At 48.2% G+C, this 20,194-nt stretch overlaps 1 protein-coding gene across 6 annotated transcripts in view; it reads right to left on the reverse strand.

Moving 5' to 3' along the window:
* MRAS (muscle RAS oncogene homolog) overlaps nucleotides 1–9,089 on the reverse strand; it is a 55,231-nt gene extending 46,142 nt beyond the window's left edge. Inside the window, exons 1-2 of one of the 6 annotated variants that reach the window (XM_045503517.1) lie at nucleotides 8,484–9,083; nucleotides 6,757–6,924 (exon numbers count right to left, since the gene is read on the reverse strand). In XM_045503517.1, coding sequence (XP_045359473.1) covers nucleotides 6,757–6,832 — 76 coding nt within the window. In that variant the 5' untranslated portion in view covers nucleotides 6,833–6,924; nucleotides 8,484–9,083. Of the gene's footprint in view, nucleotides 1–507; nucleotides 518–6,756; nucleotides 6,925–8,483 lie in introns of those variants that run through there. The other 5 variants (XM_045503512.1, XM_045503513.1, XM_045503511.1 and 2 more) reach the window with 5 other exon arrangements.
* Nucleotides 9,090–20,194: the final 11,105 nt, after the last annotated feature.

A 20,194-nucleotide genomic window follows, 5' to 3' on the forward strand; every position in this document is an offset into this window, starting at 1 on the left:
CCTCCCCATTTCCACATATGTGGGATGAAGGCCCGATCCAGCATAGCTAGATCAGGAAGAACGGGATGGGGTGGCTGGGACATCTTCACTGTTACCTGTTAGAGACCAGGCAAGGGAGGCTCACACTGATGGGGGAGGAGGGGGGGACCACCCTAGGTCACATGACGATAGGTAGTGGGGCAGAAATTGGAGCCAGGGCCCTCTGGCCCTGCAGTCCCTGTCCCTTCCTGCTCTCCTGTGGGTCTTCTGAGGTGGGAAAGGAGACTGAGACTATCTGTGGCCCCTCTGGCTGCCAATTCTGCAGCCCTGCTGGTGGTCCCAGACCCTTGCCAGAGACCCTGCCTGGGGCTCTCTCCTTCCACACAAAGAGGCTCTCCCAGCCCTCTACCCTGTCTTTCCTATTCACTCACACCAACCCTAAATAGAAAAAAGTCCCTGTTAAATGCTTTATTAGAATGGTTATTTTGTTGGACTGCCAAGTGACCTACTCCTGCTCCCCCTTTCCACCCCTCCAGCCATCCCCAGTTTGAGTCCAGAAGTAAAACAAAGGCTTTGTTTCTTTATTTTGATTTCCTCTGTAAAATCTCAAACATGCAGGAAACACCCACCCAGTCCCAGATAAGTGGACTCAGGCCGCTGTCCACTGCGGGCGGGCGGGGTCCGGGGTCAGTGAGTGGGAGTGGACGGGAAGGTTCTAATGCCAGCTGACCTTAGCTCCCTGGGAGGCCAGAGGGCACCTGAGGCCTGGCTTCCTGGAGAAGGGCTGGGTGTGAGGAGCACCAGGCCTTCCCAGCTCCTCTGCCCAAAGAACCTCAACCTGAGGAATGTGGGTGTGGAGGGATGGCTGAGAAGACAGATCTCATACAGTTATTTTTTCATATATGCCCCCAAGGCTTTGGGACAGTGGCTCCACCCTTTTCCATCATCTCTAGTTACAATAAAGCCAGCATTGAAAGAAGAACACGATAGAGGCTATTTTGGGCAGCTGAGCCGACTTGTGAGAGAATGGTCCTTGCCAAGAAAGATGGGCTCGTCTCTGTCTCCTCCGTGGGCCCTACATTTCCAGCAGAATTCAGATAGAAAGGGGTGAATGTGTGGGTTATCTAAGAAGGGGAATTTTCAAGAAGGTATGATGCAATTTTGTAAAGGATAAAAAAAGAAACCTAAATGGAATTAAAATTAATTTTGCTTTTGAAATGAATACATAATGCTTTGGGGAGGCAAGAACTTTTCCCTTGACCCCCTGAGAATGATTAGTTCCAATGGGGTGGGTGGGCCTCCCCCAACTCCACCCACCAACCCTCTGGCAACCTCTACGCGGCTCCACATGCCCACAGACATTTTCACTGTTTGGGGACTTGGGTACAGTGTGGGTATTTGGTATAGCAGGGCCAGCTTATACCAAATATATATAGCAGATACTTAAGAAACCAGAACTTTTCTTTCGAAAGTGGGTTGCATTTCAAATAAAAAGGTTTTTTTTTTTTCAGGAGTGGGGGGGTTTGGGGAGAGGTGATAGGACTTCAGGGAAGGTAGTCTATTCTGTTTCATTGACCTATCTACTCCTGTTCCACTTTACCCTAGTTTTGTAGTATTTTAGTATCTGGTAGACCAGCCCCTTCTCCTTTCTCATTAAGGGTCTGTGAGCAAGGGAGTAAAATGCTCAGATTTATTTTGATATTTCATTTTGCATTTTAAGATGGATTTATAGGAGGGGCGCCTGGGTGGCTCAGTCAGTTGAGCATCCGACTTCGGCTCAGGTCATGATCTCACAGCTCGTGAGTTCGAGCCCCATGTCAGGCTCTGTGCTGACAGCTCAGAGCCTGGAGCCTGCTTTGGATTCTGTCTTCCTCTCTCTCTGCCCCTAACCCACTCGTATTCTGTCTCTCTCAAAGATAAATAAACATTAAAAAAAAATTTTAGATGGATTTACAGGGGGCAAAATTAGAACAGAGAAACAGAATGATATTGCAGTAATTTAAGTGAGTGATGTGAAGGCCGGAGCCAGAGTAGAGATGTTCAGAAATAAGGGAAAGAATTAATTAGACATAATCCAAGTCATCAGATTAAAAAAAAAAAAGAGAGAGAGGCATGGGCCTATGAACATAACATGTATGTGTACTTCTGTATAACCAAATAGGAACTGGTTTTAGACCATGTTTAACTGCCTTCACTGGTGCAGTCCCCAGCTGCTTTCATCAGAAGACAAACCCCAAGGAGAAGGTCCCTCTGAGGTCCTGGAGCTCCCGGCTGGCTCCTGTGGCATCTCCCTCAAAGTGAGGGAAAGCAATGCAGGCAGTGTTGTTCTTTACTGGCCACTCAGGGACAGAGAACATTTCAATCCATTCTTACCACTTAATAAAGAGGATTTAGGGGCCACCTCAGGTCCCCATGTTCTCTCATGAAACTAGTTCAAATCTTCATCTCCCATCATGACTCCCTGCAAATGGGATCCGCCTGGGTGTGGAAGGTTTTTCTGGAAGTTTTTGAATCTCTTCTGCAAAGCTTTCCAAAGTGTGACTCTGCTAACTGTTGTCACCCAAAGCTCAAGCTTCGAAGGGTGATGCAGGTTCAGGATCCAGCAGGGGGGTCACGCAGGGGTGGATGGCAGAAACAGCTTGGTGAGGGGCTGTCTGGTCATCATCACATCAGGGAGAGCCACCCTTCCCTATTCGCTCAGCCAGCAGAGCAGGGCCCAGGCGCGGGCACCGGTGCCCTCCTTCTGTGGCAGCTGCAGGGGCGAAGCCAGGGATTGGAAAGGTACCACGCTGCACTTTAAAGTAATTCTACACTTGAGAATAGAAAATGAATTTTGCTAGGGTTTGTGTAAGATGAGCTGCTTAGCAAATCACTGCCATCTAATTATAAAAAGAAAATTATGTTTCTTCTCTCTCTATTCCAAATATATATGTCTACCATTTAAATGGCATTTGCTTTGGGCAGGCGGGACCAAACTGTGCTCTGCAGCCTGGCCTGAACCCACAGTGGTCAAGGTAAATGCTTCCGAGAGTAGGCCAACTTTTTTGCAAGGGACAAATCCACGAGCACCCACTCGCCCTGCTCCCTGGTGGTTTCTCCCCAGCTATCAGCCACCTGGATGGAGGCCCAGGGGGCACCTGCTGAATTAGACGGGGACAGGAAGCTGAAAGAGCCAGTATGCAGAAACTCAGGAGCCAGGCTCCAAAGTCTGCTTCAGGCTGAGGACAGGCCCAAACCAGCCAGGCTTAGTGACCAGGGAAACGGCTGCAGTCCTGCCTTCCCATGCAGAGGATGGAGTCAGTGCACAGTAAATGGTTGCATGTCTTCATGTTGGGTACCGGCATGTGGTGTTTGTCGTGTGATCCTTTACATTTTCATTTTTTTATTTTTCAAAATTAAAAAATAAACCAAGTGCACAGATGACTTAGGGGTTCGCAGCTGACAATAAGACTAATGGGAGTCAGGGAAAACCACAGCCGCCCAGGCTCTCCCTGCCTCCCTTCACCAACCAGCTGCTTCTGTGCCTCTGTGGCTCCAGCTGCCTCATAACATCCTCATGCATAGGCTGCTCTGCCCCGTCTCCTCACGCATGGGGCCTTTGCTCCACCGCAGCACTGACCATGTATGGTCAGACCCCCGAGGGACATGCCCCATGAGCACCAGGAAACAAAAGAAACATGTCATTTTTGGTCTATCTAGTTCTGGGAGCAGCACAGGGTAATTAACAGAAGGACCATGTGCTTGGGGACCAGATGGACCTTGGTCAGATCCCTGGACTCTGCTTTCCTCAGGCCTTGACTGGAGGTGGCCTATTCAACCACCCTGAGTCTCAGTTTCCACATATGTAAAAGGCCAACGGCAATTGCTGTGAGGCCTAGACGTGGCTAGTATAAGAGTGTCTAGCCCAGGGCCAGCCCACAAGTCTTTGCTGAAGGGAGGGAAGGAGTAAGGAGGAAAGGAAGGGGGAGGGGAGGGAATGGAGAGAGACTGATGGTCTTTAAACCATGCCAGTCGAGGAGCAGTTGAAGAAAGTGGAGCTGGTGTTGGAGAAAAGGCAGGATTGTCAGAGATTCATGTGGTACAGAGCCAGTGGGGGCAGGTTAAGGGGAGAAAGGAAAGAACTTTGCAAGGACAAGAGATTCCCAAGTGGAAGAGTGGATGGATTTGGGGGCAGCAAGCTCCCTATCTCTAGAGGGGTCCAGCTGAAGCCAAAGACCCACCACACCCTTCACAGGCTATAAGGAAGGGACTTCCCTGTTGAACATTTCCCAGCCTTTATTCAAGGGGGCACTTTCCCATTTGGGCCATATTTATTTACTAGTGAATTATTACTGGCTTAATCTTTACCTTAAAATCACCATACTTCTTTTTTTTTTTTTTAAGTTTTTTGTTGTGTGGTTTTTTGTTTTTTTTTTTTTTTTTTTTTTTTTTTTTTTTTTTTTTTTTTTTTTTGTAATCTCTACACCCAACATGGGGCTTGAACTCAAGACCCTGAGATCAAGAGTCGCACATTCTTCTGACTGAGCCAGCCAGGCACCACCCCCTGCATACTTTTTAACTTAAAATCTCTCTCTAGCTTTAATTTGAATAAAATATCCATTTAAAAAATGGGTATGATGTGATGTTTGTGTTTTTTTTAAGTTTTTATTTATTTATTTTGAAACAGAGAGACAGAGAGCAAGTGAGCTGGAGAGGGGCAGAGAGAGGGAGAGACAGAATCCCAAGCAGGCTCTGCACTATCAGTGCAGAGCCTGATGCAGGGCTCAATCTCACAAACTGACACAGGGCTTGATCTCACAAACTGTGACATTGTGACCAAAATCAAGAGTCAGATGCTTAATCCACTGAGCCACCCATGCACCACATGCCTGGGTTTTATAATACATATAAACAAGTGTATTAAAATGAAATGATGCTGTATGTGTCCCACATAAAGTTCTCTCCCTGACCACTCAGAAATGTGCTGTACGGGATCTGAATCTAGACTAACCATGCTCCAGGGGCCCCTGCTGTGTCTATGATTCTGTTATCTGCGGTTACAACCCTAAGGGCAGGCAGCAAAGTCACAGATGGGGCCTGGGTCCTTGCAGCACAGGATGCTCTTAATCCTTATGGTCCTTTCTGGTCTCCCAAGCATGTTCTCATGCGTGTATTTCATCTAATCCCATGACAACCCTGACGGCAGGCAGCAAAGTCACAGATGGGGCCTGGGTCCTTGCAGCATGAGATGTGCCCACGGCCCTCTAGACAGAGAGGACAAGAGCCAGGGCACAGAGTCCCCAACTCTCCATCCCCTCCTCATTCTACCAGCACATTAGGGCACAGCCAGATCCATCCCTGGTGCTCTCCCAAATCTCGCTCATTAGCTTCACAACCCAGATGTCAATCATCTGTGATGTGTTTTATCCATCGAGGTGGCCAGATGCCAAGCTCTGGAGATGAAAATATGCCCCTCTGAGACAGAGAACGTCACTTCAGCAACCAGCAATGACCCACACTGTCATTTGGCCACGTGGCCCTCAGTAGTCCCCACCTGATAAAGCTACCAAAAACACCTAAAGGTCAATGAGTGGGACATTAAAGAGTTAAACACACATTGCTACTTCATGAACCCTGCAAGAGGGATGGCTGCATGGAGCTGTCTTGGATCATGCCAACCTGCTAAAAGGCCCTAGGGGTGCAGTGGTGGGGGCAGGGGGTGCAGTCTCTGGGAGCAGGCAAGACCAACCCCATCATACGCAGCAGGAACACCACCTAGAAGACTGGAGATGAGCACCAAGGAATGCATGTCAGGCGCCAAGGGGTGCAACACACTGTCACCTCAACCTCAACATCAGCTCTGTTGTCTGAAGCATGTACTAAAAACTTGCCCGCTCATTTTCACTCTTGACCCCAGACTCTACTGTCACAGCTGGATAGCCTGGCTGGGAGGGCAGAGCCGCAGTGTAGATCCTCAGTAAACAATAGTGAGACAATGTGGCTTAGACCAGGGGATCTAACCTGGAATCCAGGGCTTGTTGGAGATCCATGAATCCCCTGAATTGTATGCCCAACTCTGTACACCCAAGCAACTTTTCTCTGGGTTTCTCACTGGCATATTAAAGAGGCTGTGACCCAAAAAGGCAAAAACCATTGCTCTGGACACCAGGCCCTCAGCCTTCTTGGCTGCCTTTCCCAGTCAAAAGCTTGCTGAAAGTGGCACTAATAGTCCATCTCTGTGTATAGTGACTTCACAAGAATCTGTGGAAGATCTAAGCTCTGCCTATTACTTTCCTTGAGTTTTGTTATTTGCAGCCGAAAGCAGCCCCACCGACCCCAGTACCATAAGGCCAGTGGCAACACCCAAGATTGGGAGGGTTGGCAAGGACAAAATTCCTCTCAGAACTTGAATTCTCTGCTCAGCCCCTAGACAATGGATACTTGCCAGACGCCCCAGGGCACAGGGAGCTCACCCAGCTCCTCCCTTTTTCCCCATCCCCAGACAAAGGTAGCTGTCCATCTTAGATGGCTGGATGCCTGCCCCAAGCCTGGCAGGGACAGAGCCTCTGGGACTCAGTGCACACTCTTGATGCTTGAGAATATTCCAGCTTTGCACATGCACGTGTTCCCATTCAGCTCACATAAGTATGATTTGTACAAACTATACAACGCTCACGAACAGGTATATTTTCAATCACTTGCAGGAGGAACACTCCATCGGGGCACGTGTTACATGGGCAGAACTGATTACAGGCAGCATAAAATATAAAACGAAGGTCACACTTCCTGAGAACTCACTTGATCCAGCAGGCTGGTCAACATGCAAATCTGACTGACATGAGGACCAGTCACCCCAGGAGCTAGTGTGGTTCATCAGAGTCCAGTAGTCCTCCCTGGTTCCAGGTGATCACTCAAACTCAGGCACCAGCCCCAGAGATTTGTCACTTTGTGAGCAGCTCAGATCAACTGAAAGTGTGAAATACCTATAGTTATAGCTAATAATAGACTAAAAGTTATACCTGCCACAAAAATGTCTTCTGTAGGCGAAAGTATGAGTTGTGGAAAATGCAAAGTGCCTTTCTCCAGAGCAAAGCAGGCAAGCCTGGAAGCCTCACCAGGGTTCAGCAAGGAGCTCTGACCCGCCTCTCCAGAAAGAAATGTTGAGGCCAGGGGTGGGGGTGGGGGCAGTTTCTGCTCCAGCACCCGGCATACCCAACACCACCGGCCTTCAAAGAGGCTGGGAGACCTGGCATCCTTGAAAACCCCAGAGCATCAAAGCCTAATACCTCCCGACCTGGCAGAGAAAGTACAAAACTACACCATAAACCGCAGACAGAGAAACTCACTGGCTGCTGGGAGCTAGAACAGATTCAAGGTTGAAAAACATGGCCCCAAACATTTTCAGCCCCAGTCAGCAGGGACACGCAATTTACAGGAAATTAGGAGATTTATAAAATGTTAGCCAGCTGGAGTTTCTTCCCTGGGAAGAGAAGCAGGAGAAACTCTTAAGAACTGTCTCGGTGAAGTACTGTGCTCACTGCAAAGCCCCCTGACACGTGTCAGTTATTAATACCAACAACTTCAACCTGTACTTGGCAACAGGGTGTACCTGGAGCCCTAAAGCTGGGGACAGCCAGACCCTCAGAAGAGGGGCCTGAACAGCCACATGGTCTCTAGATAGGATCCTGGGCAAGTTACTGACAACTTTCTAGCCACAGCTCCTCATGAGCATATGGGGATTACAATAAAACCTCAGGCAGAGTCTTGTCAAACGATGAGAAAACACACCCTGGTCAAGTGCCTGGTCTGTGTGAGCCCTGCTGGCTGCTACTATTGCAATGGGGCTTCAGGGTTTTAAGTCAGATTTCCTTATTACTCTTTTGAGGCTAGAATCCTGAGCCTTGTCACTCATTCTCTCTGGTCAGGTCCAGGACAGAGTGTGTGTCTTGGAGAGGCAAGAACCATTTAACCCACGGAGGTTAGGTACCAGCAGGGGTCCATGGGGAGAGGAAGGGGAATCCCAGAGCTCTGCCAACCCAAGAGGCGGCCCCTGTCTCTCTCCAGACTCGGCTTTCTCCACGGCCAGCATAGACCTCAGTTCCAGCCACAGAGTTGAACTGGATGTCCAGTGCCCGTGCTCCTACCAGGCTCCTCTTCTAGGAGGCCTTCCCTGCCTTACACACTGTCTGATCCCACAACCCCTGCGCCTCCCTAATCCCGTTATTGAGCACACTGCGCTGTCGCTCATGTTTTACCCTTACCTTCCCCGCAGAGCAGGAACAGGCGCTATGCCCCACACAGTGGGCACCCCAGCCAGGTCTGGTCAATGAATGAGCCGGGCCTCAGTTGTGACCACAGTCCCAAGCCCCGCGGCGCAGGGAAGGGTTGTTTGTGCAGCAGGCTGCTTTTTATTATCGAGATAAATTTGACAACAGCCCTGGCGGATCCCTGCTTAACGCCATTTTAAAGGGGGAGAAAGAGTACCCCCCCCCACCCCCGCCGCCCACCTCCCCGCGGGTCCTCACCCAGGCAGACCAGAAATCCTAGGGCGGTTCCGTGAAAGGGGCTCTCTGGGCGGCGGACAGGCCCTCCCCACTGGGGTCTCTATTGTGGCGGATTTCTCGCTCGCACAGCGTTATGCCGGAGCCTGCGGTGGGAGCAAAAGGCCACTCCCCGCCAGTCCCAGGGCTCACGCCGCGCGTGGGGAGCGCCGCAGGGCCCGGGGGGCGGCCACACCTCCCGCCCGGAACAAAGCGCCGGGCCCCCTCCCCGCCTCGGCGGCTGCGACCACTCACCGCGCGCTCTAGCCCCGGCTCGGCTCCGGCCCTCAGGCCGCCGCCTCCATGCTCGCGCGGCCGAGGAGGCAGCGCCGCGCCCGCCCGGCCCCACTGCAGCCGGACTGGCGGCTCCCGGCCCGCCGGCCCTCCGGCCGCTCCGGCCCGTCCCCGCCCCGGCGCCTCCTTAAAGCGACCGCGCAGCCCGCGCGCGCCCCGAGCGCCTGGCGCGCCGCGCATTCCTTATATTGCAACAGCGCCTGCTAAAAATAGAGCGCCGCTGCGGGCGGGGTGGGGGGGGCCGCGCCGCGACCCCGCCGCCCCCGCGCGCACCCGGGCCCCCGGGACGCGCGGCCAGCGCAGTCCCGGCCACTAGCGCCGACTCCCGCGGCAGGTTCGGCGGGGGGCAGGGGGGGCGCGCCCCCGCGCCCTTACCCGGTCAGACCCGCGGCGCCGCGGGGCTGGCGTTAAGGTGGACGCGGAATGGGAATTCGCCCGGGCCTCTTTAAGAGCCTCTGCGCCCCAACCTCTAAGTCTCCGCTCCGGCCGGGCCAACTTCTGAGCCTCCGGACGCCTCCCCAGTCCTTAGCGATCCCGGCCGCCACCTCCACAGCCTTCGCTTCGAATCCCCGGACGTGTCTCTTCCTAGATCCTCACCCGGCGCCTCTTCCCGCAGGCCCTCTTGGTGCACCATTCCTGGGCCCAAAGTTCGTTGGGATGGATGCGACGGGCTCAGGACTCGCGCTCCATTTTATTGTTTCAGTTCGGCTAAGTCCTCGCCATCGACGACATTTTTTCCTTATTTAAAAAAATGGAAATATAATTTACATACCCTGAAACATCGCCTTTGAAAGTGTACAATGACGTGGTTTTTAGTGGATTCGCAAAGTTGTGAAACCGTCACCATTATTTAATTCCACAACATTTTCATCCTTCCACCCCCCCCAAAAAAAAACCCCTCACCCATTGGCAGACATTCCCCATTCCCCATCCCCCCCAGTCTCTAGAAACCACTAATCTACTTTCTGTCCCTATGGATTTGCCTATTCAGGACATTTCATAGAAATGGAATCATACCACATGTGGTCTTTTGTGACGGCTGCTTTCACTCAGCACTATGTTGTCAAGGTTCATCCATGACGCGGCACGCAGCAGCTCATTCTTCTTCTGGACAGAACATATTCCATTGTACGTAGACACCGCGTTTTGTTTATCCATTTCCGGTGACGGACAGTAAGGTTGGTTGTTCTTTTTGGCTATTGTGAATGAAGCTTCTGTGAGCGTTCGTGTACAAGTCTTTCTATGAACGTATGTTGTCCATTCTCTTGGGGGATAAACCTGGGGGTAGAACTGAGTAGAACTGAAGTAGGGGTAGAATTGTGGGTCATATGCTTAGCTATGTCGAACTTTGTGAGGGCCCCCCAAACTGTTCTGCAGACCAGCTACACCACATTCCGAGCAAGGATGACGAGAGGACTGATGTCCCTACATCCTCACCAACACTTATTATTGTCTTTTTGATTATAGCCATCCTAGGGGGAGTGAAGCGGTACCTCAATGTCATTTTGATGATTGGTATAAATTTTGAAGACCTTTTTTTTTTTTTTTTTTTTTTGTGGGTGGACCTTGATGATGACCTGGAACCACTTGACAAAACCAGGGAACCCATCTGCTTGTCATTTTGAGAGCTTCACTGTCTACCCCAAGCCTAAGAGGAGCTTCCTGCAGAGTCCTTCATGCCATACTGGGGCTTCCAATCCGATGCGGGTTTTGACTGGCACCCCAGGTACCGTGCAGCCATTTGGTGAGAGCTGTTGTGTCCCCTGCTTCCACCTGTTGCTCTGAATGAAGTCCCTGTGGACCCCAGGAGTCCCCATGGGGGGCATGTGGATTATGAGCCTTCACGTATTTCACCTTGGTAGGGGGTAAAAGAACTGGCTGAGGAGGGGGTTGAGGGAGAGATGCTTATCTTGACTGGCTGGGTTTTACCCTGAACCTGCTTCTTCCTCTCCCTTCCATTTACCACAGGCCTTAGGGGCGACTGGCCGAGACCTGCGTGTCCTGGTTGTCTGCCAGCCCCTCCTGGGCCCCCTCTGTCAAGAGACGTCCTCTCCCGGGCCCTGATTGGCACAGCACTCTGGCAGAAATGCCCTCAGCTTGAGCTGAGACAACACCTGCATACGACCGAAGATTTGTCTTTATACCACTTTCACATACAAATCTTTAAAAATCTGCCTTCTCAGAAATGGAACCTAAACAGCTAGCAATCACACACAGGTACCTGGAATTCTCTAATGCAGGTTGTGACTGGGGGCTCACAACAGGGCACTTGTCCCATTTGGGCCATCTCCTCTGCTCTTTGAACCCTAAAATAAAGTATGGTTCAGTCAATGGGAAACAGGGGCTTTGGAGAACAGGGTCGCTGAGGCCCGAGTGTGATAGCCGATTCATTCAGTAAACGCCGCCAGAGGACCTACTGTGCCAAGTGCTGTGGCAGAGACCCACCTCCGGGCAAACTCAGAGTGCCATCCAAGGGTAAGTGGTGTGGAAGAGAGAGGTACCAGTGCCTGTGGGAGCCCAGAGGAAGGACACCTAACCCAATGTGGGGAAAGCATGGGTGCCCAGAGAAGGCTTTCTGTGAGAGGTGATGACTGAGCCAGGGCTCAAGGGACAAATAACACTCAGCTAGGCTGAAAAGGGAGAGAGAAACCTTTATGTGCCGAGATATCACTGAGATGAACTCTCCAAAACCTCCAGCAGATCCGCGTGGCTGACCAGGTATGTTTGCAGCATGGTAGAAGGCCAGACTTCTGGCCAAAAACCCAGGCTGGACTCAGGCCCAAATTTCAGGCCCTGATGTCCAAGGCCAGCCACAGGGCCAGAAGCCAGCTCCTGCAATAGGGCGAAGACGAGAACCACCGGGCTGACCCAGAGCAGAACTTTCCTGCTCAGAGACACAAGCAAATGTACCACATCCTCTGCAGTGTCCTGTGCTGTCCTCTCTGCCCCAAGGCTTGCCGCATGCCATGCCTCAGAGCAGACCCAGGCTGGTGCCTGGAGGTTCAGTGGGCAAACCTAGGAGGCCTGGGGACTTTGAGGGCCAGGAGCCAGCCACTTCATTGTGGTGCAACCTTCCTCCAGAACCGCCTGCCCCAGTGTGGCCCCTGGGGATAAAAGCAGCTCTGGGCCCCCAAGCACTTTGGGCCCCAGACATGGGCACAATGATGAGTCTGTACACCTCCCAACAACCTGTGCGGAAGGTCTTACCTGCCCTGTTTGGGACATAAGGAGGCACAAACCCAATCCCATCCAGCCAGTAGACTGAGAGTCAAGGTCTTCTGACCACAGAGCCTGTACTCTTTCCCTTATCTCTAGTGGCCTCAACGGGCAGTCCACTGTGTATGTGTCTGGTGTTGGGAAAGCAGGGAAAAGGTGGAGAAGATACTAGTCTCCTCAGGCCTGTGGCTACAGTTAGATCTTTTGTTGACCCTGAAGCACCAACCATGGGTTAGCAGAAGAGCCTCACGCCACCCCCCCACCCCCACCCATTCATCCCCTCAGCTGACCTTTCCTCTGGGCCAAGTACAGGCTTGTATTCACTGGGCCACCCATGATATGGCACCAAGAACTACATGCTCCTCTCTCAGGGTTTTCATGGCTTGTACCAATCCAAATTCGGTTGTGTCTCATCTTCAGCTTTCCCTGCTGCCCCCTTGGTACACCCCCTCCTGCCCCAGTCCCACTAGAAGCTAGGCCTCAATCTTAGAAGGTAGGATTTTCTTCTCTGATGCTTATGGTTCCTGATGCTTGTGCTTTATCCCTCACATGGACTCCCGGCTCCCTGGGGCCAGAAGAGCAGCTTTCAGTCAATCCATGACCGAGTCATGACCAAACTTCTCCAAAAACTTGTCTATTCTCAACTCATATGTTTGTTTCTCATCATTTGTTTTTCTCTCCGTTGGCCCTTCCTCTGTTTAAACTAACGTCCAGTGGCTTTTAAATATTTTTGGCCGCAACCCATAGAAACATATAGGTTTTACACGGAAAACCAAACATGTACACACACAAGTGAAACAAAAATTTAAGGAAACAATACTGATCTTTACTATATGCGACACACTCCGATGTATTCTATTCTATTCTATTCTATTCTATTCTATTCTATTCTATTCTATTCTATTCTGTTTCATTAAAAAATGCTATCAGGGCCTGTTAAACTGATTTCATGCCCCATTAATGGGTTGTGACCTACAGTTTGAGAAGCATTGAACCCAGATATATTGACACTCCAAGCCTCAAGTAGTGACATTACAGCATATATTTGGCAAGAAAGAAAAGTCAACTCTAAGATTTTAAAACAGGTAAAAATTTGAAAATAAAAGAGTTTTGAGACTCAAAAGCCTAGGAGATTTCCTCTTCTGGGCAGGATGTAGTAGGTTGTGGGAGCCAGTGCTCCTACTGCAATAAGATGAGATGAGGCTCTCCAGCTGTCCCCTCACTCCTCTCCCTGGACATTTGCCAGTTTGGGGCACTGCCTAATGATCAAGATTTGCCTAAAAGAAAGACCTCTAATGGAGGAAAGAGAAACCTGTAAAGCTGTAGTGGCTACATGGGACTAGAATGAAAAAGGGACATGGAGGCCTTAGAAACACAACCATTTTTCTCCACAGAGCATTTGCCGAGTTCTGGGTCTGAATGTGCATCTAAAAAGCAGAGTGAAATCTTCCACAGTCTCACAGCACTTAGAAAACAAAGGCTTCCCAAGAAGAAAGGGCCTGCCTCAAACACAAGGTCAGCTCCTATCTCATGACGTCTGCCAGATTTTGAATCTGCAGGGGGACGGAGTCTGGATGGTCAGTTTGAGAACTTCTGAAGGGCAGAACTGAATCTCCACAGTCCTTCATGCCTGAGGGTACAGGGGACCTGCAAGGCTCTCAGTCAAAATCCACATGTGAGGAATGCGGGTAAACAGAGAGAGATTGTTTTGCAAAAGTTGAAATCCAGCCTCAATTTAGCTTAATCCTTCACTGGACTGAGACAATCATCCCTCATGGCCATCTGCTTAATGGAGGAAAGAAGGAACATTCTGTGGCAAGTTATATCATCTGGAGTCTCTATGCCTCTTACACACAATGTCTGCATATAGTAAAAAATAACGAATCAAGTGAAGAGGCAGGAGACTAGAATCAATAAGCAAGAGAAAAATCAGACACTAGAAACAGACACATAGATGATTCAGATAGCAATTAATAGACAGGACTTTAAAATAACTGTAGAAGCACTGGAACTCTCATACATTGAAGATGGAAGTGTCAAATGGTATATCCATGTATCAGCCAGAGTTCACTCAGAAACCACACAGTAATTTGGGCAAGGAAATTTTAATGTAAAGAATTATTAAGTACAAAAATGGGCTACATACTAAGAGGAAAAGAGATTCTAAGGAATATAGTTACAGCAGGTATAGGGAATAGCCTCTAGTGCTGATGCAACACACCAAAGGAAAGACAAACCTGTATGAGGTCCCTCCTCACCTTCTACTGACAGGCTGAGGTCCACACCTTATTGGAGACAGTGTAGCCATGACTCACAGGATGACAAAGAAGTTTGCTGCAGTTCCGTGCAGATGGAATGCACTGGAAAGCATTACTCTTGGGTACTGAGGGAAGCCATCCATGGAAAGGTGCTGCACTGTGGAACATGCTAGAAAATTTCCCACAGGAATGATGCATTCGAAAGCTAACCTCTGTGGTAGTGGGAGAAGCTGCCAGTGGAGATGTGCTGTGTGTTTCTGGCTGCCATGTGTGCAGGAACCATGTGCTTCAGGGACTTGCCAAGAGAACACATCGGAACCTGGGAGAAAAGCACTTTCTCCTGCAGTGGCCTCCAGTACCGTCTCCTGACAAGGCTGAACCTTGTGCCAGATGGCAGAAGAGAAAGGTTTCAGAGTCAAGCTTCATTTTCACAGAGCAGGTAATAAGGATGGAAATCAGCTTTGAAAAGATATTTAATAGACTCTACTAAAGCTAAACATACACCTACCTTCTTTTTTTCTTTTTCTTTTTTAGAAAGAGAGCGAGCATGCAAGCAGGAGAGAGGGGCAGAGGGAGAGAGAGAGAAAGAGAATCTCAAGCACGCTCCATGCTCATTGTGGAGTCTGATGTCCTTCCACCCTTGGATCATGACCTGAACCGAAATCAAGAGTTGGACCCTCAACTAAATGAGCCACCCAGGCGCCCCAAACATACATCTACCTTCTGATGCAACATTTCTACTTGTAAGAATAGACTTAAGAGAAATTAGCAAATATGTTCACCAAAGAACATATGTTAGAATATTTATAGCAGCTTTAGTCATAATAGCCTACAGCTGGAGACAACCCAAATGTTTACTAGTTGGAGAATGAATAAGTAAATAAATCACAGTCCATTCATACAATGGAATACTATACTGCAGTAAATAAGAACAAAGTACTGATAGAGAAACAACACGAATGAATCTCACAGACATTATATCAAGTGAAAGGAGCCAGATGGAAAAGGCAACATACATGAAGTCCAGTACTAGTAAAACTATGATGGTGATAGAAGTCAGAATAGTGGTTATCTCTTGGGGGAGGGGAGTAATACCTCAAAGACAAAGAAGTTCCAAAAATATTGTGTATCTTGATGTGGGTGATGGTCACATGGATATATACAAATGTGAAAGTTCATCAAATTATGCATTCGTGATTAGAACACTTTATGCATTTCACTGCGTATGTGTTATACTTGGAAAATTCAAAATATCCTCACTTAGATTACTATGTTGAATAAAATAGAAGAAGAGGTATGTAAACTAGATAAAAGGAAAGAAAATGTCACCAGATGAGTGGACTCTACAAAAAATAAAAATGGAAATAAAATGCACACCCTAGAACTTATAAAGTATACTAACTGAAGTCAAGAACTCATTGGATCAGTTTAATAGCAGATTGAACACAGCTGAGCACAGGATTGCTGAACTTGAAGACAAATTTAAAACTACACTGAAACAAAAGTCGAGGAAAAAAGACCCAGAGAAAAAGAGATATTAGCATAAAAGATAAGCAGGACATAGTCAGATGTCTAACATTCATATCACTGGAGTCCCAGAAGGAGAGGAGAGAGAGAATGAGACAGATGCAACAGTCAGAGAGATAATGGCAAAAAGTTTCCAGCCAGTGAAAGACATTAAATTCATAGATTCAGGGGGATTGGTGAATCCCAAAAGGGCAAGCACAAAGAAAAGTACATGTAGGGGCGCCTGGGTGGCGCAGTCGGTTAAGCGTCCGACTTCAGCCGGGTCACGATCTCGCGGTCCGTGAGTTCGAGCCCCGCGTCGGGCTCTGGGCTGATGGCTCGGAGCCTGGAGCCTGTTTCCGATTCTGTGTCTCCCTCTCTCTCTGCCCCTCCCCTGTTCATGCTCTGTCTCTCTCTGTCCCAAAAATAAATAAAACGTTGAGAAAAGTACATGTAGACACATCTGGGTTAAATTGCTGAAAACCAGGTAAAAAATAATTTTTTTAAGCATCATATACCTTTCTTCAGTGAGAAAAATCCTTTATGAACATGTCCTGGAGCTGAGAAGAGGCTGAACTTGAGCTTGGGTGAGAGCCATGCCCCACTACACCAACGCTATGGCCTCGCCTCTCGACAGGAGACGACATTCTGCAGCTAGGAGCCTGAGACCAGCATCCTGAGCATCTTGCCTCATGAATCACTCAACCCCAGCTTGCCAAACAGTGGAAAAATTATCATCCTTTGTAGCCACACGTTTTCATGTGTCTTCGTGTTTGAAACATTGTGACACCAAGTCAGAGAAACACAAATTGCCTGGATTTTGAACCTGGAAGGCAGGATTTGCTCATTTCCATTTAGCCCCATTTTCTGAAGTCCAATTACCATTACCCTTGCTGACAAACAAATTCAAAAACATTTGAATCCTTGATGGTTAGAATTTTATTTTACTTTATTTTTTTAATGTTTATTTATTTTTGAGAGAGTGATAGAGTGCAAGGGAGACCCAATATCTGAAGCTGAGCTGTCAGCACAGAGCCCAACGTGGGGTTCGAACTCATGAACTGGGAGATCATGACCTGTGCCAAGGTTGGATACTTAACTGACTGTACCACCCAGGGGCCCTGATGGTGAGAATTTTGAAACACTGTTTTTTTTAACGTTTTATTTGTTTTTGAGAGAGAGACAGAGAAAGAGAGAGAGAGAGAGAGAGAGAGAGAATGTAAGTGGGGGAGGAGCAGAGAGAGAGAGGGGACAGAGGAGCCAAAGCAGGCTCTGTGCTGATGGTAGACATTCCAGTGTGGGGCTCAAACTCAGGAACTGTGAGATCACAACCTTGAGCCAAAGTCAGATGCTTAACCAACTGAGCCACCCAGGAGCCCAAAAACATTATTTGCATATTAAAACAAATATGGATATTGTATGTAGTCTTTGAAAATATGCACACATCTTTAAAATAAATCTTAGCAAAGTTTAGAGAACCCAGAAGGGCATTGAGCAGTATGCCCTCACTGGGACAGTCATTCACGAAGCTTCAGGGGACACACTGAAGGAGCAGAGTCTTTAGTATTGAGATCTGTGTGGCTGACTGAGATCCAGATCTGCCTCACAAGCTTCTTTTGTCTGCCCAATAAGATGGGCAAGGAGTTCTGTTCTAATGAGAAGTTAGACAGGAAATAGGTCCTGCTCTCTAGTCTCCCAGGACAGCCTAAACAATCAGGGGGCAAAACTCATTACCTCTTTGGAGGTGTCAGGAAGTATGAAGGTCTGAGATTTTAACCTACTTGGAAGATAACAAGTTATCTTTCCATTGCCGTATGGATATTGACAGAAAACATGAAACTCCTGGGTCAGAGGTAAAGGCTAGGTTACTCCTCGCAGTTATAGTAGTCATCAGGATATTAGCATTTTTGCACAGGATTCCGGAACCTCCATTCTCAGAGGACAATGCAAAGAGGGCCAGGTACACCTGCATGTGAAGTGGGTTGTGTTATAGAAGAACCCTGAGCTTCAGGAAACAAGCTTTTAACTGGAGAGTAAATATGCTTGCTATAGATGGAGACGTGACCTCTACCTTCCAAGGCTATAAGCAAACCTGCCCTTTGTTTTAGAAGGAGATGCTCTATCTTTCAAGGCTGTTCACTGTGTAAATGTTCCTGAAAAGAAATCTGAGAATAAGGGCAGTGAGTGCCTCTGCTTGCAAAGTGTGCAGCAACATGAAAGACAGTTGGAGGAACGCCACTGACAGGAACCTGGGATCAGATGGCTGTTCGTGGTGCAGATGTCTCCTTGCTGTCTCCTCTAACCTCTGGATAAGCCTGAGTGGTAGGTAGCACAGGGCTCATTAGTCCTGCTCATGAGCAGAACCTGAGGGTCTATGGTAAGAGTCACTAGGAAGTAGCTGGGACAGCCTGCCCTACAGGGACTCACAATATAGACAGCAGTTAGATGGGACTCCCCAGTGACTGCTACAACATGAAAAATTGTAAGAGTCTGATGCAGGTTGGTGGCCTCAGAGACGGGTTGTTTCCATTTTGTGGCTCAAAGGCTTGTTTTCAAAGTCAGTCTCACAATCCACAAAAAATAATTGAACTAATAGGTGAGTTTATCAAGGTCTCAGAATACAAGGTCGACATACAAAACCCAGGGGCACCTGGGTGGCTCAGTTGGTTAAGCGTCCGACTTTTAGTTCAGGTCGTGATCTCCTGGTTGGTGAGTTCGAGCCCCACACTGGACTCCACACTGACAGGGTGGAAGCCTGCTTGGGATTCTGTCTCTTTCCCTCTCTCTCTGCCTTTCCCCGACTTGTGCCTTTTCTCTGTCAAAAATAAATAAGTAGGGGTGCCTGGGTGGCTCAGTTGGTTAAGCCTCCAACTTCGGCTCAGGTCATGATCTCACAGCTTGTGAGTTCAAGCCCGACACCGGGCTCTGTGCTGACAGTTGAGAGCCTGGAGTCTGCTTCAGATTCTGTGACTCCCTCTCTCTCTGCCCTTCCCCAGCTTGTGCTCTCACTCTCTCTCTCTCTCTCTCTCTCTCTCTCTCTGTGTCTCTCAAAAATAAATAAAAACATTAAAATAAATAAATTAATTAAAAAAATATATAGATAGATAGAAAACTCAGTGTATTTCTATGAACTGTCAGCACATAATTGGAAATGAAGTAAAAACATAAAAACAATTTTGCAATAATAGCATTTACAAACATGACATACAGGGGTACCTAGGTGTCTTAGTTGGTCAAGTGTCTGACTCTTGGTTTCAGCTCAGGTCATGATCATGAGGCAGGTGAGTTTGAGTCCCGTAATCAGGCTCTGGGCTGGCAGTGCAGAACCTGGTTGGGATTCTGTCTCTCCCTCTCTCTCTGCTCCTCCCTCACTCGCTCTCTCTGTGTCTCTCTCAAAAATAAATAAACTTTAAAAAACACATGAAATACAAATGACTTCCAACAACTATAAACATTGCTGAAATGAAAAAGTAAATAAATGGAAAGGTGCCATATTCACAATTGGAAGAGTCAATATTATTAAGATGTCTATTCTCCAGTTAATCTTAAGATTTAATGCAATCCTAATAAAATTTCCAACAGGATTGTTTAAAAAATACTAAGTGACATTCTAAGATTTACATGAAAATAGCCAAAGCAATTTTCTTAAAAAATTTTTTTTTAAAAAACATTTATTATTGAGAGACAGAGAGAGAGCATGAGCAGGGGAGGGGCAGAGAGAGGAGGAGACACAGAATCCGAAGCAGGCTCCAGGGCTTTGAGCTGTCAGCACAGAGCCTGACGCGGAGCTCGAACTCACAAACCGTGAGATCATGACCTGAGCCGAAGTCGGACGCTTAACCAAATGAGCCACCCAGGAACCCCAAGCCAAAGCACTTTGCAAACAAAAAAACAAAGTTAGAGGAAGACTCAGTCGACCTGATATTAAGACTTACTATGTAAGCAGCTCAGGATGCTACAGTAAAACACTATAAACTGGGAGGCTTATCAACAACAGAAATTTCTTTTCTCAGAGTTCTGGGAGCTGGAAGTCAGAGATCACGATGCCAGCATGGACAGGCTCAGGTGAAGGCTCTCTTCCTAGTTGTAGACTGCTGACTTTTCTTTGTGTCCTCGCATGGCTACCTCTCTGGCCTCTTTTTATTCTTTTTCTTTTTACCCTTTGACCCTCTTCAACTTTTTCTCCAATCCCTCATTCCTGGTCTCTGCAACCACCAGTCTGTTCTTTATATCTATGAGCTTGTTTTTTTTGTTTGGTTGTTTTGTTTTGTTTTCAATTCCACATATAAGAGGGGTCACACAGTATTTATCTTCGTCTGACTTGTTTCATTTAGCAAAATGCCCTTGAGGTCCATCAGTGTTGTCACAAATGGAAACACTTCATCCCATTCTTTTTTATAGTTGAATAATATCCCATTATAT

The sequence above is a fragment of the Leopardus geoffroyi genome, chromosome C2 (genome assembly GCF_018350155.1).
Source record: "Leopardus geoffroyi isolate Oge1 chromosome C2, O.geoffroyi_Oge1_pat1.0, whole genome shotgun sequence".
Classification (NCBI taxonomy): Eukaryota; Metazoa; Chordata; class Mammalia; order Carnivora; family Felidae; genus Leopardus; species Leopardus geoffroyi.